Source organism: Falco biarmicus, chromosome 7 (genome assembly GCF_023638135.1).
Source record: "Falco biarmicus isolate bFalBia1 chromosome 7, bFalBia1.pri, whole genome shotgun sequence".
NCBI classification, from domain to species: domain Eukaryota; kingdom Metazoa; phylum Chordata; class Aves; order Falconiformes; family Falconidae; genus Falco; species Falco biarmicus.
The window spans coordinates 11,548,499-11,571,674 of NC_079294.1; the positions used below are offsets into that span (position 1 = coordinate 11,548,499).

Consider the following 23,176-nt stretch of genomic DNA (forward strand, 5'->3'; position numbering starts at 1 on the left):
CTCCCTCCCAGGACAAATGGAAAGGCTTTTGTATGTTCTGGGACAAATTAACTTGTTGCTTTTTTCCCCCCCCCCCCTTAAGATACGGCGAGAGGGTGTGCGTCTCTTTCTTTTGTGGCTCCAAGCACTTCAAAATAACTGTAGTAAAGAACAGCTATGGATGTTTTCTTGCTTGATTCCTGGATTTTCATCACCACAATCTGAATATGGCCCCCGAACGCTAGATAATCTCATTAACCCTCCACTTAATGTTCAAGAAAGTAAGTAATTTGGTAATATTACTGAATTCTCTATGTAATTAAATCTCAGCACAGAAAAGGCAAGTTGAAGTAACAAAGAACTAACATATATATGTGCCCAGGGAGATTATGGAGATCTTAATGAGTTTCTTGGCAGTTTGTCAGATCTTCTTGCAATAGTAACTTTATCTTTTTGATCGTTTTTTAGGGTGGGTTGGTTTTTTTTTTTGTGTTCTTCTTATTTTTCAAAGTATGGCTTAACACATAGCAGGTGAATATAAACTGACCAATTTTGTGTCATACTTCTGAAGAACTACAAGCAGATGCTGCATCTACTACAAACTTGCGCAGGTGGATTCTGCTTGTGTTGAACACTTGCACTGGCTTTGGCCTTATTCCAGAGAGCAAGTTAATGCGGAGCAGTTTCTGGTATGGCCTTCAAGAGAATGGTTGTTAGGGCAGTGCGTAAAGCCCAATGGTTGATCTTCCTGCTGTATCTGTGTATGACCATGCAACTAAAGCTGTGGTATTCTTGTGGCTCAGAATCTTCCAAAAGAATTGGATCTTGTAAATTGCAAAACCTGAGGTCAGATGGGTCTGCATCAGTGGAAAGGCTTGAGCATTCTGAGATCAGCTTTTTCTACTTCCCAGTTTTGATTTACTTATTTTTTTATTTTCATGTGAACATCATTATTTTTTATCAATAGAGTGAGGATGATTTTTTTTTTTCTTAAGATCATGGTTAACGGCAGTTTTTCCTTTGACTGTTCACTCTAGCAGTAAGTATCAGATGCTGGTTATTTTGGGCAGCCTCTTGCCTCCTAACTCAATTTATTCCTGTTAGTAGGATTTTAAGCTCGTTACTAATGAATTACAATTGGATGGGGTCACAAGTGCAAACTGTATTCACATAAATGTGACTAAGTAGCTAACCACTTTTTCCTCTGAACATTAAGTGCTGCTGTTATCTTTTTTCCATCTCCACCCAATGTTTTAATGCTGACACAAGTGTGGAAGTGAGCAGTGTCTACTTGACTGGTAGTTAAATTTACTGAAACTTAACAGATTCATTTCATAGCAGTATCATCTGCAGATGAAAGTTTGCTACGTATTTTAAGCCCTGTTTTGGAGTTACTTTGTGTTAAATCTTTACAGTGGGAGAGAAGGAACAAATCTAAAGTGGATGTAGGCAGTGTAGAAATGCAGTGTAGAGTGCAAAGAGTGAAATGCGAACTTCTAACTACAGGAGCAAGACAGAAATAAGCTCTGAAGTAGCTTCACTGTAGAGACAAAGGAAGGACAGAGCTAGTAAAACTTAACGCAGATATAGCTGATCAACTGCTAAATGAAGAAAATCATGAGAGATGTAAATAATGATTTGGTATCTGTGCAACAGGAATGTTACACTATGTTTGCACAAATTCCAAAAGAAATGGACTTATCCCTTTTAGAAAAATGGGTCTTGGCAGGTAGATTTCCAGGGTGCACAGGGAGAACTTAGTTGTTATCCACTGTGTTTTTAGGCAAGAAATTAATTCTGTGGTGGTTTATTAGCTAAAAATGTCCTAATTTCCATGAATCTATGGGTAGATTGTTTTGCTTGTAACTTTCTCTGCTTACCCAGTAACTTGGTAGATACTTATGCATGAGAAGAAACTGTCTAAATGTTAGATGTACTTCTTTTGTTCTTTTTGTTTAAATAGCTCAAGTGACTATAGAGGAAATCACTCCACTTGTTCCTCCACAATCGGGAGATAAAGGACAAGAAGATTTAACAAGCTATTTCTTAGAAGCACTTTTGAAATACATAGTAATTCAGGTATGTTCTATAGTTTTCAAGCAAACAAATATGAAGCAACTAACACCTGCTTGTCCATTTCAAGATGACATTTACTAGTAGAACTGCAAATGTATATTAAAAGGTTTTAAACGTTCCTCCCCATCACCCTTCCAGTGTTCTTTGTAAAAAGGAAATTCTTCTAGAAAATCTTCACTTGTTTTCTGTGTGAAGATTCATAGGTCTGGTACCACAGTGTCTTGAATCAGAGTACGGAGAAAAATCAAGACTTCTCAGTCACTTCTAGCAACGCTGATTCCAGCTCCCTTCCCATTTACACCTGCCCCTCCCCATCCTTTTGCCTTCAACCAGTGGAAGGATCAACTGGGCTTGCTCTTGTGTGGGTTTTGTTGTGGTCACGAACTTTGTTTTTCAAACTGGGGGTGTGTGTGTGTGTATGTGTGTGTATACACACACACACACACATACATATATATATATATATGTATGTATGTTTCATTCCAAAGATCCGTTGCCCTAAAAATAGATCATAATAGAACTGTGGACTTTGAGTAGGGAACAGAGTGGAAAAAAGGTGAAAAAAACCCCAAGAAGTGGGGGGAGGGAAAGAAAAGCAAACCTTGCTTTATTTTATTTATGGTGGACTTGGCAGATTACCCAGCTCTGCAGGCAGATGAATTCTCCAGGACAAAGATGGAAACTGCATGTTGGATTCATTATTAAGAAGAACTTCCTGTGCTTTTCAGCAGGAAAATATTTCATAATGGGGAAGGCTTAGCACTTGTGATCCATGGAAGTAGATTTGTGTAATTCAACTTTAAAGTTGTATCTTGTGCTGCTTCTGTTGACAGACTTGTTTGTTTCATATTGCCAACCACACGAATGAATCCAAGTACCTATTATAATGAATATATGGACATTTGTTGGTTGAAATCGGTTTGACGTTTTGTTTTAACACGTGTTCAGAGTAGCATGGGTAGCTGTCCTTTTCTTATAAAACATTGTGAAATGTTCTATTAGACAACAGTCAATTTGGATTTACTCCCTGACTTGGCAAGATGATCATAAAAGCAAATGTATTTCTATTGGTTTCAGTATTTGATGTGTTCAAGTTCACTTTGAAGCAATGTTTTGGAAGAGAAAGTCTTTGTTTCATTGACATTTCCTAGCTAGTTTCTCTTCCATCTTTTAGAAGTTTTTTATTACAATTCATATGATTTTGTTCCAAAGAAATAACTTACAAAGAAGAAATATCATCAGTTATCTTCCTCTTCTACTTCTAGATGTTTACTTTATCCAACCTCTTTTTTTTAAGGTTAAGAGTTTAGAATGGAAGAACAAGGAAAACCAGGAAAAGGGATTTTCATTTTTATTCTCAAATTTTAAGAAATACTACTTACCTTCTATTTTTCCAAACATCTGTAAGGAGACCAGCTTGTATAACCCTATACTTGGTAAGTGTTAACACAGCTGATAAAATCATATTTTCTCCAATAGAGAGCATAGCAAAGCCATTTTTTGCTTGAGTCACGTTGACTGTAAAGAACATTCTCCAAAAGTTATTTCTTATGAAAGAACATGTTATGGTTCCTGTTCATGAGTTTTAATTCTCTGTTTGTGGAGGCACCTGACCCTTTCTTTAGAGTCAATCTTGCTATATTAACCTGATTCAGGTGCATTAAATGTTCTTGTAAAACAGTTCTTTAATGTGACCTTTGTTGTTGATTTAAATTATGCTCTGAAGAGAAACTACTGCTGCAGAGAGAAAAAGTGTTAATCTGCTGTTCCTCAGGGGATGTTGGCTTTAGTTGTACAGAATCATAGTGGTTAGGTTGTACAGTGCTTGCTTGTAGTCAATGTATTTTGTTAAAAGCTTGCAGTAGGAAGAGGAAGCTAGGGTTTAACCCAGTCTTTAAAGCTGTTGGTGCTAGAATATATCTTTCCATCTAGAGAGTGGAATTTTAGTTAGGTTCGCTTAGCAAAAAAACTAGAGTTCTGCTCAGAAATATTTAGCACATTCTAAATTAGAACATTGTTTGCCCATCTTGATTTTGCTAGCTCAGGTTTGCATGCACCCATGCACATGTTGGTTGTAAACCAGCATAGTTCAAGACTCTAGTTTGCACAGTGATACCGTGTCTGATGAATCGTGGTCAACAACATTTTCACCGCTTTAAGCTGTCAATTCATTACTTGAGTAATATGGACACCTCACTACTCCTCTTACCTGCTGATGCAGCGTCTCACAAGGATTACTAGTGCTCTCCAGACACAATTTCATATTCTAAAATCAAGCTGTCGGGGAAGTTTGTTGAAAAGGTCTTAGTTTCTGCCAGTCCATGTACAAGTATTGGGATTGTGGCTTTCTTCAGAGATGGATGTTTCAAAACTATGTTCTCCTGGGAAAGGCAAACAGTGGGCCTTCTCATCTAGGGGAGAAGAAACAGTGTAAATCCAGCCATATGCAACAGGAGAAGAGAGTTGTGTGAAGATATTGAAGAGGTTCAGTGATAAAGTAGCTGCAAGAGGGATGCTGCTTGACATCCTGAAACAAGAAATATGGAAACAATATTTTTTCTTTCTCTGAAGATCTTGATTCAAGTCTTCCATAGAATTGTTCCTGTAGTCCTCTCTTTTTCTGTGAACCATAAACAAGAAACTTCCGGAGTCTTAGTAAAGAAGAGAACAGTGGGGAAGAAGAAGAAGAAATGGGCACAGACCTCCAAAACTGTTGTCAGTGCCTTAAACTGCAAAGTCAGGAACAATGACTAGGATTTTGGAAGACTACAGTAATGAAAGCAACAGAAACACTGGTAAGTAGAATAGTCTTTTCTCTAAGTTCTTCTCTGGCATGCATCTTCCCACCTTATTTGAAAACAACCCTGTGCCTGTTCTGAGCAAAATTAACAGCCATTAGGCACAAAACAGGGCAAACCTAAGAAACGGTTCTTGTGCTACTGGGGTAATGTTTAATTTAGGAGAAGTCATGAGATACAAATCAAAACTAGTTCTAGTAAGCAAGCATTGATAGAGGGCTTTACTGGAGATAGTATATTGGATTGATTTTTTTTTTTTTTTTTTTTTTTTTCCTTTCTTTCTGTTAAGGTAGATTTACTGTGAGGGTGGTGAGGCACTGGAACAGGTTGCCCAAAGAAGTTGTGTCCGGGAAGTGTTCAAGGCCAGGCTGGATGAGTCTTTGAGCAACCTGGTCTAGTGGAAGGTGTCCATGCTCATGGCAGGGGGTTGGAACTAGATGATCTTAAAGTCCCCTCCAACCCAACCCATTCTGATTCTATGATTTTCAGAGAAGTATGTTGGTTGCAATAACAAGCACCAAGCATTCCAGTTACAAGAACATAGTATTGTGCCTCCTCCAAATCCTGGTTTGAATATTACAGGCTTAGAAGAGCCCATGAGATTGGGTTTTTGATAATTTTTTTTAACTTCTTTTAACATCTGTTTAGATCCTGTAAGACTGTCTCTAGAAACTGTTTAGTAAGAACTACAGGTATGGAGTAAGATTCCAGGGGCATTGTTTATTCCATCATAGCACCTTTCTGTGCCATTTCCAAGCCATTTAGATGTGCTCCTTTAAATAAAGGGAAACAAAGTGGGCTGTCCTACAGCTCTCTGCAGCTCTGCATTCCTTCTGAACCCTTTCTTGCCTGAGAAAGTAAGCATGGTCAAACCTACAAGTGTCCACCTTGTGTTTTTGCTGATCTTTTCATTTTCTACCCTGTGTATGTCTTCCACCACCTATAGCTTCCTCCCCTTTTTGCCATCAGCTTACATCAAGTTCCCAGAGCGCGAAGGGCAGAGGGTGGGGAAAGCCCAAAACAGAAAGGAAAAATGAAGGGTTGGGGAGAGGGAATATTTCTTCTTGTGCTATTTGAGTCAATCTAATAAGCTTATGTTTTGCTTTGGTTTTACATCAGCGTCCTCATCTGGAGCAGTGACATCTACTTCCAAGATGGACAGAAATGTGAAAATACAAGAAGTGACTGAAGGAGGATACATTTGAGAAGCAGCTGCAGGACATAACACAGTTGAGAGGGAATAGAGAGAGAGGATGTTCAGAGAGGATATCAAACTACAGAAGGAGACAGTGTGCTGCAAAGACATGTTTACTGTATGTCTGCTGGATGTCTTGTCCTTTTGAAAATACAGCCAGTATTGCAGCCTTCACACTCTGTTAAATGCTGATAGATACCAGAGAGAACTTATTTTTGCATCTTTAAACACCATGCTACCAGGCATTTGCTGATTGTGCTGTTATACATGCTTCTGTTTAAGATTTTTTTAATTATTAGTGTTTTCTTACTATCCTGCTGCTTTCCATAGAATGAAAACAATGTACTGGTTTTTATTTGTAGTAAATAAACTCTTTATAAGCTTTTTGGAAAGTATTCTGTCCATTTGTTACTTACTTAGGTGGATGGTATGCAAGAGTCATGTAGTTTTCCTCTAGGAATAACGCTTCCATTAAAAATAGTGGTTGTAACTTTAAAGTCTGTTTTGGAAACATTCCTCAATTTGGCAGCATCATGATGAGTTTATCACTACTTTTGTATGTGGCTGTTGAAATGGCTTCGAGCTATACCAGCTTGGATATCCTCAATGCTGGTGCTGGATGTTGTGTATTTGTAATGTTAATAAGAAAACCTTTACAGCAGTCTGGCAGGTAGGCTGTATTCACTTCAAATGCCTACAAGTATACATGGCTGTCATAAGTTGATTGCTTAGATAGCAGCGAAGAAATAATCAGTTACTATCCAGATTTGTTCCTCCTGAATTATGATACTGTAACCTGGCAGAAGTTATGCTGGATCCTTTAAAATGACTCATGACCTTGCATTAGGAAGATATACTCAGTGAACAACTTTATATTCTTCAGCCTGACTACTTTGCATCTTCTTTGACTCCCACCATTAGTATCTTTGAACTGCCTTCTGGCCTGTAAAACCATGGGGTGTATGTCTTACTCATGTACCGCCAGCTCTAGAGAAGGTCAGACTGTGCTGAAATGCCATCTCTGTCCAATCTATCACTCTCCATATCTGGGTAGGACAGGACCATCATTTTCCGTGCCTCCTTCCTTTTGGGTTGTGGGGGTTTGTTTTAGTTTGGTTTGGGTTTTTTGTTTGTTTTTTTTGTTTGTATGTTTTTTAATATTCTGCCATCAGATGAAAATCATGATACTGAAATAGCAGCAGGGTGTGTTCTGACAGACAAATTTTCCACTACTTACTGTATTGGAGCAGGTCTCATACTCACCCTTCTAGAACTAGGAGTAGAGTTGGTATACCACTCCAAGAGAAATGCCATTAGCATCTGAAAGTTCCGTAGTTGCTTCAGACTGATGATTATTATCGCAGAACTGTTCTGCATCCTGTCTTGGGTTGTGAAACCCAGAAATTTTGACGTGTTGAGTTGACTGATGCATGGCTGGAGTTGAACTGGGCTGTTGATACTTGTCCCTGCAGAATTGTGCATCATTATGCACGAGTTAAAAGCTGTCTATCTGTTCCCCCACACACCCCCCCGATCTGTATAAGATATTTACTGCACATGTCAATTCCATCCATATTGAGTTATTAAGGGCTGTCACTTTTTTCTGAAGCAGATTCAGGAATACTGATGAACGGTTAACATCTTTGCCACTAGCATGGGAGAGAACCAGAAGAGCTAAACGGTACTAAACCATCATGTAGAACATGGGGTGGAGGAAATGGAATTGTAGGCTATAGATCCCGAGTAACCACAGTTCCTGCCAGCTAGCATGCTACTGGGAATTGTTCATTACATCCCCTGCAAGCCAGTACAGAAGCTATTGCCATGGAATCATCTTTCAGCTAAGTCACAGGAAGGTGCAAGTGCCCTTGCTCTGGTAGCAAATCCAGTAAAATTAGCTATTGCAGACATGGTCTTAGATGAAGCTGCAAAACTCACATGGCTTTGAAGCAGGATTTCTCTCTCTTGTATTCATCTTTCACCTATTGCAGGGTCAGAAGTGGCCGTGTTTATTGCAACTGCTGTTAGGATACAGTTTGGAATTACAGCTCTGCCATTGTAGCCATGATTAGATATTGGGATCTGTATCAGTAAAGGATTGATGACCCTTATGCTGGTTATATTGCTTTATTGTGGATTGCTGGCCACCAACATAGAGATCTTTCCAAGGATGCGTTAGGAAATCTGGTGATCCCTTGCATGTGAACTGCATCTGCTTTTCGCAGTAGGTTTGATAGTAGGGGATAAGTAAACATACAGGACTCTTAAAAGGCTGTAAAACAGTATGAGTTACATAAATTGTTGCTTAGTAACTTGACTGTAAATAGTTCTTAAAAATTAAGAGATTTGACAATATCTTAATTCTATGTGAAAACAGCTTTCTAGCATAGGCCATATTCTAGTCTAGCTAACAGTTGTTTTGCTGCTTAGAACTCCTTTGTTGTTTTCAATGAAAGTGTGAAGTAGTGAGTTTGCTGACATATATCTTTAAACGTTGAGTATAGCATGTAGCTTACAAAAAGCTAAAAACAATGAAATGTTTACCTGTTTAGAAAAAAAAACACAAGCAAGGATGTGAGTCTATAGAAATCACTTTCAGATAAAAATTAAAGGTTTTGCATAGCAGAGTCAAGTTGCTGTCTGTTGGATGAATGATACTGTCTCCCTCCAGGAAAAAATTGCAGCCTTTTGATGTCTTCTAGTCTATTTTCTCTATCGCATCCATTTTGGCACATCTTGGGATGAGTTGTGCAACAGGGAATATGAAAAAACAGCACCTCTGAAAGCTCACGTGTATTTGTTATGGGTTTAGGATTTCTTTCTTAAATAGAGCTTTCTCTCGGCACATATTTTTAAGATATTCTGTTTTCTTACAGATATACCACAAATGAGACCAAAGCCACACTATGTAATGGTTAAGAAAGATGCTGAAACCAATGAGGCAATATATTGCACAAAGGAACCTTTTATTAAGGCTCGTGTTATTGTCATTCGATGGCTGGTGTCTTTCTGGCTTGAGCCAAAACCTCATGCAGGACCTCATATTCCTGGGATGGAAGGTGAAAATGTGCCAAAGAATATTCAGGTAAACCCAAATATACAAAAAAATTGTTTTCATGTTTTTGTCTTAATGATTATGTCAGCAGTGTGCACTGCTCTGATAATTATAACTAAGGAAGAATTAAAAAAAGGAATTTCTGAAGAAGTTTTCTGCTTATGAATTCACTTTAGCAGGACTCACTATACTGCTTTTTTTTCTCTTTCAAATGTTTTTAGTCAAATAGACATAAGAAACGTTGAAGTGCAGTGAATCCTATTGTTGGTTTTTTTTCTGAATTCTTTGTACTCTTCTAAGTTATACTGTTGTATACAACTTATATTGTACTGTTCAGCTCTACTGAAAATGAGCCCTGGAATATGCCTTTTATTTTTGTTTCAGAGAGCAGCTGCTAGCATGGCTTCAAGGGAGGACAGCAAAAACGACAGTACTGATAAGCAGGATAAAAATGCAGAGCCAGAACAATCTCATTCTAATACCAGTACTCTAACAGAGAGAGAACCAAGTTCTTCGAGCCTCTGCAGTATTGATGAAGAGCATTTAACTGATATTGAAATTGTCCGGAAAGTCTTTTCTTTTAAAAGAAGTAATGTTAATTTTCTAACTGAGATATTTCGACAGGTAAAGAACCCTCTTTAGAATGCAAGAATCTTGATTATTGTAGATGATCATTGTGTTGTCTTTTTATTTCAAGAGTATTTGCTAAGTAGAACATTACATAAACTTACAGATTTTTTTCTGTCATCTTGCTTTAAGGTTTCGGAACTGAAAAGTTAGAATTCTGAAATATTTTCTGTTTAGAATATCCCTGGTTCCTGTTTTTTTCTAATTGTGTTTTTTTAATAACCATTTCAACAACATCTAACTTGGACTTTACAGGTCCTGTTAGACAGGAATGTTTAATCTTTTCATGTAGCTATGAGAGCTCACAACCAAGCGTAATAAAATAAGCCTCCTGTGGGAGTCTGCAGCTGTTAAAGAGCTGTTTTAGGAGCAGTTGAATGTCCTTACCTTGACAGTGTTCATCAGAAGGGTGGGACAGATGGCTATAGAAGGTAATAGATTCTGCTTCTGACTTTACTGCAACCAGAAACGTTAGCTGAGCATACTCAAAATAGTGTTTCTCAACTGCAAGCTATCAGACAAATTTAAACTGAGAACATATGCCAGAATATGGAGTCTTTATTAATGATGTGAAAATACGTAACTTTGAGTTCAGTGTGGGAAAATAGAACAAGATAGACTTTCTTTATGCCCTGTACTATAGGTAAAATATGAAGAGACTTTTCTGAGTAACAGTAAAAAAAAGGTACTAAATTTCAACTGAAATGCATGACACTAACTGCTTTAAACAGCAGAAGACTAAACATTTTAAAACTTGGGTATATCTGGATCAAATGGATATTTTCAAATGAGGCAAATAAATGTTAGAAGCTTATCTATGTCCAGTGTGTTGAAGAGCCTTGGACACATTATTGAAGATCAAATGGAGTTACCTGAATTCATCTGCTGCTCAAGGGTTTATTGATAGTCTATTTAGAAACTGCCCACCCCCCTCCAGGGGAAAAGGGACAGCAAAGGCAATTTTATTTGTTCTTTTCACAAGGCACCTCTGAGTTATGTAGATTATTTGGATTTCATGTGTGGTTGTGAGATCTCATTTAAGTCATTGTTTATCCAGAAGTTTTCAGTGTAAGTTCATTTCTAACATGCCAGATCTTTGCAATGTTTCTAAAACATTAGAGCTAAGTTGTTCCAGTCAGGAGGAGGTTTCAGTTGTACTGAATGGTGGGAAGATTCTAGAAAATAATGCAATGTAGGCTCCAGGGTACAAAAAAAAATGTATGTGGGCTTGCAGAAGACTGTTGGACTTGAGGTATGATAGTGTGTGACTGATGAACTTGTCAGATGAATTCTTTAATACACAGCAAAATTATTTTTTGTGTGCAATACTGGTATGAAATGTCTGCTTCCAGAGAGAGAACATACCGCTTGTGTCAAGTGGGCGCTCCTTGAAGACACGGGCAATGATTTTTCAACATTCAAAGCATGGACTCCATAGAACTATGTGTTAGGGTAGTTTATTTGTTCTTTTTAAAATACAATTAGGGCATCATGGTCTTTGGTAAATGAATTTATACTTAGTTAAAGCCTTACTAATGGTAGAAGTTTCTGATCTGTGACTGTTACCAGCACAGCAGATCCACAAAACCTCCTGAAGAGGGCGCTGATCAGCCATCGCACTGACTCAAATGCACAATTTTTTGAAACTAATTCTGAAGTCTTTTCAGGGAGTTATTTGTTTTAAGGCTACTGTTTTGTAAACTCTCATTTGGCTAAAATTAAGGTACATGGCTGCCAGTGTTTGTCACTTGATTTTTTCTTAGGCATTTAGAACGGATTTAACTTCACTCTTCCAAGCCCTGTGGATGGAAGATGTTGTAGTAGAAACTTCTGCTGACACATTTTGCATACTTTGGATGAGTGAATCTTAATTTCAACAGGTTAGATGTTGAGTAGATATGCCTGTATGGATGCTTATATCTCCTCGTTTGGCAGTGAAGTTTTCAAAGTACTTTCTTGACAAGTTTTCTTGTCAAAACATTTTTATTCATGTTTTCATTTTATAGATGAAGTGAGAAAACATTTAGGTTTAGGAGTAAGTCATTTGTTAGGATCCTGCACTGGCTGTATTTTTTTCCCCCCTCATCCCCTAGAACTTGTACATTATAGAGGGCAACTTGATTTCAAGTGTTGTAACTGGTTTTTTGTTTCTTTTTCTACTCCCAGGCATTTCTGTTGCCAATATGTGAAGCAGCTGCCATGAGGAAAGTGGTAAAGGTGTATCAGGAATGGATTCAGCAAGAAGACAAGCCTTTATTTATGAAAGAACCTGAAGAAATAATGCAGTGCACAGCTGTAGACTGTGGTGAAAATGTTGTTGACCACAATTCATCAGAGAAAGCAAAGGAAAGAGAAGAGGTAAAAGATTGTTGGTTAATATTTGTTCACCTTTTTGATACACTAGTAGGCAGAGAAGTGGTCTCCTCAACAGATTATATGTGGTTTAATTTGATGTCAGAGCATTTGTTGTGGAAAATCAGTGGTAATTAAAAGTACATAAATGGGCTACCAATTTGATCCATTATTTGTAGATTTTTAATGTGGTTTGTTCAGCATAAAATTTCATCGTTTCATGAACTGTTCTAAAGATGTGGATTATACAGTATGTCAACCTTCAGCTGTATAAAAATTACGTACAAATAAAGGGATGAGGAAAAACATAAAAATGCATGTCTACAGATCTGTGGGATTTTAAGAAAAAGTATTTTTCAGGAAAAAGGGATGAACTCCAGTCACGTTAGAAATTCAAACTGGGCAAGAAATGGCTGTTACGAAGACACGTTGCATAAAATGTCGGAAAATGATACTGAGGAGCAAAATGTACGAGCTGGGGTGCAGTCAGTGTTGCAGGTATGAAATAGACTTGATATCTAATTTTCATCCTCATAATAAAGCTCTTGTTATCAGCACATAAAGAGTGGGATATAGCACAAGGGAATCCCAATCCCATGCTCCCTCAAAGCATCTCTGAACTGAAAAATTATTTTAAAATTTAAAAGTATGATGATAAATAGTGTTAGAATAATGACAGTTGTTCACTGTATCTTTATTGACTTTACATAGGACAGTGTATACACAAGTGTTGGATAACACAGAAAAACTTTTTTGTTTTTTTTAGTCAAGACATGCATTCTGCACTGCATTGTATCACAGAACAAATTCTCATTTGAGTGGCAATCTTCAGATTATTTTAATTAAGTGTGTAATGAGAATGTTTAGAAGCTTTTTTCTTTTAAGCTATTAGTCACCACACACAAACCTTCCAAACCTGAGGTTTTCTTAATCTGAATAATAAAGTTTACACGTGTATTTTCTCATCTTTATCTGAATTACAGATTGGATGAGTACATAAGTTTTTGAAAAAATTGATCAGACACCACAAGTCTCTACTTCAGTGATATCCTTAAGGAATGGGAGAGTTGCAGAAGTTCCCTAACTTAAGTTTTCTAGCTGCTTCTAGAAAATTTGGCAGGGTAGAAATCATGTTAATTTCAAATGTTCAGCAAAATGCTTCACTGAAGTTGAGGATATAGAAAATCAACCGTGTATAATTTGAGAGTCTTTTGAAATGCTCTAAAAGTCATATGTGTGCATTTTATATATGATATGTGCATGCACGTACATACATCTAGGTGTGTATTTGACTCTAGCCTCTGTAATATTCTTTTATCCAGAAGAAAATTGTTTCTGAATAAAATAAAATAAAATGACATGTACATTTGCCACTCCACCACGTGCACTTTTACTGTGGGTGCCCATGCTAATTAGAACTCACTATTTTTACCACAGCTTGAATGATTTCCTGAATAGGGTTTCCTGTTGTGCTGTACACTGTTATATATTGAAACAGACTTTGTAACTGAAATAACTTTTAAATTCAAATATGTTACAGTAATTTAAACTTCATGATCTTTGCATGCAATGAATATGAATAGAATGTGAAGTGTTTCTGAGAAAAGAAGCAGTGAAGTCTATTTATCTGTTTGCAGTGTATTACTAAGGTTTACACATCTGAGAATGTCTGGGAGATTCTTCATGTTGAATTTTTTTGGACAAAGGTTTATTTGGCCAGCAAATATATTTTTATGCCTGAAGTGGAGTCAAAACATCATTTGAAACCAGTACCATGTCTGAATTTGAGAGGTTTCCTTAACTGGAACCATATTTGGCTTTTTCTGTGAATCAAGAACCCAAGACTTCTGTCCATTTAATTCTTGCATAGAGTTATTTCTAGGCACTTACGAGTCGGGTAGGTTCATTAATTGAGGCTAGTGAATGTAAAGCTGCATACTAATAGTTTTACATTATTAAAATCCAAAACTGTCAGTAGAGGGAAATTACAACTGTAGAACCAATGATTACCTGTACATGTGGATTAAGAAAGACAAAGAAAAAAATTGTAACTCTAGGGCTCACTGTGAGTCAAATACTTCCTAAACGTAGGTAAAAATATAACAACACCTCAGTAGTAGCTCCTGTAACACCTACAGTGTCCTTGCCTACTTTTTTTTTCCATCATTTTCATTCTGAAAGCCCTAATTCACTGTCCACTGAAGTCAGCCACTTTGGGGAAGTTAACCTGTTTCCTACTTTTGGTAAGCCTTACTGATCACGGTGGGATTAATGCTGTACTTTCCTAGAACATAATACAGGCCTTATGCGGAAGCACACACTGTTACCAGGACTATTTCACGTAGTTTACCATATTTTATACTAGTTACTTGCTGGCTTTCAAGTGGAACTTTCTCAATCATATTAAAATGATAGTGGACAGATTTCTCCATCATATTAAAATAATTGTATTGAGTAGTTTGTTGTACCATCTGTCTATCAGAGCAAAAATACACAAATATATTTTTAGGAAAAAAAAAATGGGGAAAGAACAGTCTTATTGCTTTATCATCACATCAAGGTAACTTACATTTAAGTATATACTTCTGAGTGCATGTGCAGCCTTTCTGTTAATCATCGATTTTCTCCTCTTGGTTACTGTCAACTGAATTGGTGAAAACATCAAAGTGCTTCAAGCTCATAACATCCACTCTTTTCTACTTATAGGTTTTTATAATAAATTCTTCAAATATATTCTTTCTTGAACCTGCAAATGAAATCAAAGCGCTGCTGGATGAACACACTGATATGTGTAAACGCATTCTTAATATCTACCGTCACATGGTAGTCCAAGTGACTATGGACAAGAAGACATGGTAAAATGCTAATGCTTTTATCTTAAGATTATTTGTTCAAAATATAAATGTGAAAGTTTACTTCGTGGTAAACACAGTAGAATGGTATTGACTATGTGAACCAGTTTCTCTAAATCAGTAAATATGTGGACTTTTAACATTACAGACAATTTACCACAAGGGCAGGGGTTATCTGCTCTGTTAAAGCCAGTAGTAAGGACCTAGTTAGTTTGAGGCAGGTTAGCCCTCAGTGAAGAAACAAGTAAGCTAGGATATGCAGACTACTATTAAGGAGCTACTGATGCCTTTTCCAGGGCATTTTGCTCATGTGTCAGAGTGCTAAAATACAAAAACATACATGAAGCTTCACAACCATATTCACAGATAAATAAAAATTCCTCAGATAAGCATGGATAACTGTTACAATCAGATGTAGGTTGCTCTTGATCTGTAACCGTTTACAAGAGTTCCTGTACTGTTTAACTGGTTAGTTCCTTTCTAGCGCTTAAGGTGTCTAGCAGGTGCAAAGGACCCCACCTTCATTCTGTTATTTCCCCCTCTCCTTTAATTAGCAATCTCTAATGAGGCAGTATATTGCCACCATTCTCCATTGCAAGGAAGTAGTAGCCAAGGGGATTTCAAATGGCTGATTTACTCCATTTTCACTTGACTTGCATGGAGTCTGTCACTACCATTTCCTAAACTCCGAGTAAGTTGAGTTGGCATTACATACCTTGTGAAGCTTGTCTCCTCTTGTGAGGAAATAAGGAGTCAGTTCAAGGCTAGACACTGTGAAATTTGGGAGTAATAAGAGAAAACAGATTCCACTAGATCAATGTTTTCTTGCCCAGTTTCATGTTACTGTAAAGAAATTACTCTAGACTATGATGGTAAAGGTTGTGCCGCAAGAAATATTTGATGAGGTACATTCATAATAATGTAAACTTTGCCTGTAATTTTAGGTTGTTGAAGGTGATAGTACTTGAATGACCTGGCAGAAGGTGTTAGGAGGGCAACAGGGTTTCCTCACTCTCAAGTGTGAAAAGAAGATTGGAGTAATTTCTTTTGCAAGAACCAAGTCAGGCTGTTTGTAATCACTGTTCTGTTTTGAGTGTGTTTGAGCAAATCAAGCTCGGTTTCTATCTGTAAAAGTATCCTGGTGTATACAGAACCACAGCAAAATGGTAACTCTGAGTTTAATATCGTTTTGCAGGGAACAGATGCTACTTGTGCTGCTCAGGGTTACTGAATCTGTGCTGAAAATACCACCCCAAACTTTCTTGCAGTATCAAGGAAGAAAAAACTCCACTTTAGCTGGAAGACTTGCAGGACCTCTTTTCCAGGCAATTAAACATAAATTCACTTTAATGAATTCAGCTTAATTTTGACCAAGTGATTAGATGCAACAATGACTGTTGGTGGTTTGTCATCTTATATCGTTGTTCTTGTTACCCAGATCATGTGAATGGTGTGTGTTAAAGAACTGGCTACATTTGTTACTTTCTGTCTTATATTTAATGACACTGTGACAACAGTTTTTGGGGTACTGTGAAATTAAAAAATTGCTGTCCTTTAGTTGAGTTGGCATAACTGGCAGTGTGTACAGTTTTAGCCTGCTTCCATTGCAGAATTAGCTCAGGTCAGCACAAAATCTTCTGTGCCATCTGTGCCTAACCAACTGATTTTTTTATTCCTGACAATAAGCTGTAGGAGATGCTTTCAAAGTTTATAGTTGCAGAGTGTTGTTGTGGTGGCTTCTTTGTAAATGAGATCTGTAAAGTCTCCAGATTCTTTAGTAGGGAAAAAACAAGCATACGCAAGATACAAATGTGATGAGAACAGTATTGCAAAACTTTTTGGCAAAACTTGTAAGATACCAAAAGACTTTTCATGAGTCAAACCAGTCGTTCCTTTATCTAAGTCAGAAGTCCATGTGAATGTAACACTTGACGATTCATGAAAATTCTGTGTGTACAAGTGAGGAAAAAGTGTCAGGACTACACAGAAATTTCTGTGGCAGTTAGAAACTTCCTTTTAAGCAGTAGTATTTGAGTGTTGTCATCTTGTGTTCAGAACCCAACTTTTCTCACTTTATTCTTTTAGACTCTTATAGTAGCTTGGATCAAAGCGAATCTAAATGTGTACATCTCTCGAGAACTTTGGGATGACTTGCTGTCCGTAATGTCATCACTGACATACTGGGAAGAGCTGGCCACCGAGTGGTCACTGACAATGGAGACACTAACTAAAGTATTAGCTAGAAACTTGTATAGCCTGGACCTCAGTGACCTGCCGCTGGATAAATTAAGTGAGCAGAAGCAGAAAAAACACAAAGGCAAAGGTAAGACAACACTGTATACACCTCATCTGAATTTGAGCTGGGGTAATGAGATCCTGGGCACAGCATAATTTTGGTCTGGCCTTTTTAGTATACCTAATTAGGTGTTTCTTATCACCTGAAATAACCTGATTTCTCTAAGGTGAGGCTGCTTTTTAGAACCACCACAAAACTTTCACATGAAAATTCAGTCTAGCAAATAGCCATGTAGTTCTTAAAGGTGTGTTGAATTTAACCTAAAATGTTACACTGTAACGGGTTATGCTTTTCTCCTTTTATCAAAGCAATTAAATAGTTGAGTCCCAACCATAACTTCTTGAAAGTAACAAAGATTACACATCTGGTAAGAGTTAGCTAGCAAGTGGCTATTGGAAACACAATTGGACTATTGGTCCTGAAATCCAATGAGTGTTGTTTAAAGATGAAGTGTAAGGTGCACATAGTTTTGCTTGGGAACTAATTCATTGCTAAGCCATAGTGAAGACGCATTTTGTTGAAGTGACCTTGTTGGACTATTTAAGCGAAAAGACGCTTTTAATAATCCATATGAATGGTACCAGTTTTTAAACTGATTCCTAAACAATGCGGGAAATGCTCTAGGACATAGTATGGGGAGAGGAGGTGGCTACTTGCCACGTAATGGTACAGTTCTAGAACTGGTAAGGGACAAGAAGACTGTCCTACTGGGTAGAGGGTGGATTGAGAACTGCAAAACCTGGATTCTCTTCCCAGATCAGGGACTGACTTTCTGCATGTGACCATGAGCAATAATTTCTTTGTTTCCACTTCTGTAAAACATGTGTAGTGATACTGTTCTCCTTTAAAAAGTGCTTTGAGATCTAATAGTGAGAGGCAGGGTTATATTTAGGGTGAGTAATAAAGATGGGGAAAAAAGTGTCATTTTTAGTCTACTTATCTCGCTGCATTCTGATTGATGTGTTTCTGCAGTCAAACGTGAGGCAAGGTACTTCCTGCTAATATCCTAGGGTTTGTCAGTGAGAAGTAATCTATGTAGATTCCCTCTCTTAAAGAGGATGTTCCTGTAGGCTGTTTTTGGTAAAAACATTTCATACGCTTCCACATTTCTCATCTCGGGCAGAGGCATTATTCACACTTTTGTTTTGTTCTTCTGGTGTGTGACAACTGGACAAAATTACATTTCTTTGTAACTGACCGAGAAGTTGTTCAGAACCATGCATTTTTGTTTTCCTATACTATACATACTCAGCTTTCTGCTTTTCCTTGCAAAAGACACCATTAAAAAAAAAAAAGTCGTCTGATGTGGGAGAAGAATGTGTATAGTTACTTGAATATAGGCTTAAAAACCATTTTGAATCATCTTTATCACCCATACAGAGCCACTTGAGAAGAGTTTATGTTAGCCTTCAGTAACAGAGTTCTAGAAAAAGCCTCTGTTGTTAAATGTGAGTCACAGAGTTAAATCCAGCTTTGGAAGTAATACATGTCATACAAATTATGCCAAATTTCTTTGGCCCTGTTTATTTGCTATTAATAATGAACATGTTGTACTAGGGCTCACTTTCCAAGAAGATGCCTTGTTAATGATTGTAATTGTTTATCATGTATAATTTCGGATTACATGAGTTCAGTGTGGATAAGGGGCATACACTGCAAATATTCTTTAATTAACTTCTTTTTTTTACATACAGTTGTTTTTGCTAGCTCCTCATAGAGCTTTATTTACTTCAATATAAATTTCTAATCTGAATATGTTCCATCTTGTCTTAATCTTAGTGTAGTATGTTTTTGTTAATTTCCAAAAAGCCTTGTTCTCTGAGCCCATCATCGCATGTTTTTACTTTTGCATTTCATATTAAAGATATTTTATCATCTTTATTTCATTTTCCTCAAATGTCACTACATTATTTGAAAAACACCCACAATTTTAATGGTCTGTAATGTATGATTTTGTGTGTCTTGTCTAATAGGAACAGCAAAAGAAAAATCTGTATAGTTACACATTTTATCAGGCTACAACCTTTGTAAACCCAGTTTTCTTGTGGTTTTGCACTTGATTGGTCAGAAAAGAAAATTGCACTAGTTTAGCAGCACCAATGCTTCTGAAAAAGTTTGAGTACCCCTCAGTGTTAATGCTGGCTGAGTGCATTTATACATTTAAAACCCAATAATGAGCTGGTTTAACTTTTGAAACCATGCTTGGTTCCATAACATGATTTATTCTATCCAGCTTTGAAACTCTTCGAAAGGACACAACTACAAATATTTGGTGATGCTAGAATAGAAGTGAATAGATTTGCAATTCTATTTTTGCAGGAGTTGGGCATGAATTCCCAAAATCTTCAGTTGATAAGTCCTTTTCTAGAGGCTGGAGCCGTGATCAGCCTGGACAAGCACCAATGAGACAACGCAGTGCTACAACCACTGGCTCTCCAGGAACAGAAAAGGCAAGAAGCATAGTGCGGCAGAAAACAGTTGGTACGTATCTGTAAAAGCTGATATAAGTGACATTTGGGAGAGGGTAAGGAATTAATAATCGACTTTTGTAGCCACGTTGATAACTTCTTTCTGCAAAAGTATACCATCTATAATAATTACTTAAATGTGTATGTTATGCAGCCTTATGTGCTTTGAAGGTAGCTGAGTAGCTTGTGTTACTAGAATGACATTTACTGCAAATGGAAGTGATGCAGTTTATGTATAAATTCTTAATAAGTTTGATCACATGCTTAAGCTGGATTAACTATAATGGTAAACTAGTACTGTGTATGAAAGAGAAAAAAGCTCAAATGGTTTGAGCAATGGTATGGATAAGTGGGTAATAGAAGGCTTTTTAAGTGCACTTTTTCATAAGCTGCACAAAATAATAGGCTTGAGTGTTTTCCAGCTGTGCAAAGAAAAGTGTGAGAAATATGTCTATGTCTGCATAGTGTATAAAATGTGTTGTCTTTTACTTTACCCCGGATCTTACATTAATGAAAGATTGGCACAGATCTGTGCAATTTTCCATTTCTGGAGTCATCTATTTCTCAACTTCATTACTTGCAGGTACTGTTTCCTGTGTTAGAAATGAGGGATGCTAAACAGTGCTTTAGGTGGATTGCTCAAAAGAAGACTGATTAATGTTCATATGATTTGCTTAGCATATCTTAACATGAACTGGACTATGAATTTCTTTGTTATCTCATCTTGATGATCTCAGTGCTATTCCTTATGCAAAGGAAAATTACCTTTTAAGGAATATCTCTTGCTTTTTCACTGTCTCTGTAGTAGTAGTGGTTTCAGTCATGGTGTGGCCTTGCTTCACTGATACTGCATGGAAGCAGGTACATTCTGATGGTTTTAGAAACTGGGGATGCATATTGGCAGCTGAATATATAGTTGTATTAGCTTTTCAGAAATTAACATTTTCTTTCTTTTTCCAAAAAGATTTGCAGTTATTTTTCTTTTAAGTCACAGAGGTCATTTAGCCAAAGTTTTTATTTGAATATTCTTCAAAGTTCTCCATTTAAAAAAATTATTTTCTCTTAAGGGTTTTGTGGGTGTGGGAGAGTTAATTATTCTATAAGCAGTATAGGCACATTAGAAAATGAAGTTACTACTCCAAAATTTACTGTGTTTTTCATGCATTAAAATACTACACAGTTTTCCTGTATCTCATGCTGACAGCACCTACTTTGACTAAAGTTTTCCTTATGGATCACAGATACTTTAAATGTAATTTCTGCTTCTCTGCAGGGTCTGTGATTAACTGTTGTGGTGTTTTTTGTTTTAAATCTTAATTGTCTTAACAAGGTAAAGCTCACATTAAAATTTCTCCTTCTCAAACTGTTAATATTGCAGATATTCTGTCAGAAGGTTATGTTGTTTGGTCAATTTATTAATGGTTTTGTTTTGCTGCTATTTGAAAGATGGCTATTTATACGATGTTAGCTCTAAAATGACTGAAATTTATCCTAATCAAGCTATATATTGACCTGGTTAGCAGCAAACTAATCCGATTTTAGTTTCACTGTACTTCAGGTTCCATGTTTTTGTTCCTTTCCTCCAATTATCTCACATATTTCATATTGATATGCCAAATGTGTATTACTGCAACCATTTAAAATTTCAGCTGTATTCATAGTGTAGAATACCATCTGTGGACAAGCATCACATTAGTAGGATGATTTTAAAAGATGAAAAACCCAAAAAGAGTGTCCAGAGCCAGAATCCAAAACTCTGGGTTTTTAAAATGTTAATGAAGAATATGTTACAAAAGCCTGTGTCTTAACTGCCTGCAAACAGTTACTTGTAATTGTCTCTCAGGTCTGCTGAGAGAGCTGTTTGGATGCTTCTTAATTATGCCAGTTAACACAGGGTCACAGAATAAAAATACTGGTTTATAGTCACAATAAGTAAGATTTTCTATAGAACATTTTGCTAGTAGGTCTTCAGTTTAACATTAGCTCCACAAGCTAAGTCTGGAATTGAGTCAGACCTTTAGATATGTTGCATGATATAGTGTATTTCCTTTGTGAGTAATATACTCTTTATATCTTGAGTAGGGGGGGATGTGCATGTTGAATATTTTATGGTAAGGAAAAGCTGGGGTTTCTTTTTCATCTGTTTTATGTTGTACACATTTTGTGTACATCTGTGCGCCTCTATTTTTTGAGCCATCGTCATGCCAGCACACATTTATTGCTGCACCAAATATGTGTGTATGTGTGTGTTACTCAAATAACAATCACAGCTTTTCTGATATGCAGTCTGTACATTTTTAGCCTGAACTTATGTAAAGTAATTTTTGGAAAAGGGCCTTTAAACGTGATATGCATATGGGTTGAAAAATCTTCTGTAAGGCTAGACACAGAATTTGTGGCTTAGGTAGCAGATTCTAGTTCTATAAAAATATCGCATCAGAATTTACTGATCTGTTCTGCTTTTGTCTGTAGACAACAGTGGAAGGTTATAAACTGTCGAATACCTAGTCCACATTCTGGTATTAAGTCTGCCTCAACTTAACTACTTAATTGAATGTCACACATTTAAAATGATAATTCATTGAGATTACATTTTCCTTTTACAGCATCTCAAAGTTAATTTTGCTTTCAATAATAATATGCTGCAATTCTCCTTCAAAAATTTCTGTAAGATTTCGACCTTCCAAATTGTGAATGGGTTGTTCTGCCCACCCTCCCCAGCAAGTACCAACGTAATACAGTGCAAAAGATCCAGTCAAATGACAAGGATCACTTTATGTTAAGATTTGTAATCAACACAGTATCTGATCTTAAAAGCTTGTTTTATTTAGAACTGTAGAATCCTTTAGATTAGAAAAGACCCTTAAGATTTACTATGTAGGTTGTTATTTTTTCTCTTACCTACATTCATTTTAAGATGCATAATGATGAATGTAATGCATCTAACTATCAGTGTATCCTGAATTGTCTTATCTCATAAACAAAGAGATGTTAAAGCCTTACATATAATTGTCTTTTTTAAAAAAAATTGGCTTCTGTCTTGTAAACTAAGTTTAACAGAGAATGGCTTCAGTCTTAAAATGTCTGTCTTTCTGAATTGTTTTTCAAACTGATGTTAAGACTCTACTTAAGTTGTGCTGCATTTGTCAGATGTGTTTTCTGCTCTATGTACATTGACCTACCCAAGTTACCTGCATGTTGCTGTTAAGGGACAACTTTTTAACCTGATTTAGTAGTGTGATGTGCTCAACTTTTCACTGCACTCCATTTGTGTACTTCTGATTCCCATACAGATCAGGAGCACTATGATTCTAAGTCTACAGTCCATGTTGTTTTGAAAAAATATATAGAAAAGTTCAAAGACTGGTTAAATATTCCACTGACAATATACAGATAAGATGCACTTAAGTTTTCTTAAAAGAAGTTTATCAGCAACTGTTTTAAAACAAGTTATCAAATACAACAGTTTGAAAAGGAA

The 23,176-nt window shown here is 36.7% G+C and overlaps 1 protein-coding gene across 13 annotated transcripts in view; it reads left to right on the forward strand.

The window, feature by feature from the left end:
• The window catches only part of RALGAPA1 (Ral GTPase activating protein catalytic subunit alpha 1), a 132,894-nt gene that overhangs the window by 16,595 nt on the left and 93,123 nt on the right, over positions 1-23,176 (forward strand). For all 13 annotated transcript variants that reach the window (XM_056344936.1, XM_056344938.1, XM_056344932.1 and 10 more), the window contains exons 6-16: positions 83-260; positions 1,943-2,058; positions 3,353-3,491; positions 8,925-9,133; positions 9,488-9,727; positions 11,897-12,088; positions 12,443-12,580; positions 14,789-14,937; positions 16,130-16,259; positions 17,020-17,257; positions 19,550-19,711. In XM_056344936.1, the coding sequence (XP_056200911.1) occupies positions 83-260; positions 1,943-2,058; positions 3,353-3,491; positions 8,925-9,133; positions 9,488-9,727; positions 11,897-12,088; positions 12,443-12,580; positions 14,789-14,937; positions 16,130-16,259; positions 17,020-17,257; positions 19,550-19,711 (1,891 nt within the window). The remainder of the gene's footprint in view (positions 1-82; positions 261-1,942; positions 2,059-3,352; positions 3,492-8,924; positions 9,134-9,487; positions 9,728-11,896; positions 12,089-12,442; positions 12,581-14,788; positions 14,938-16,129; positions 16,260-17,019; positions 17,258-19,549; positions 19,712-23,176) is intronic.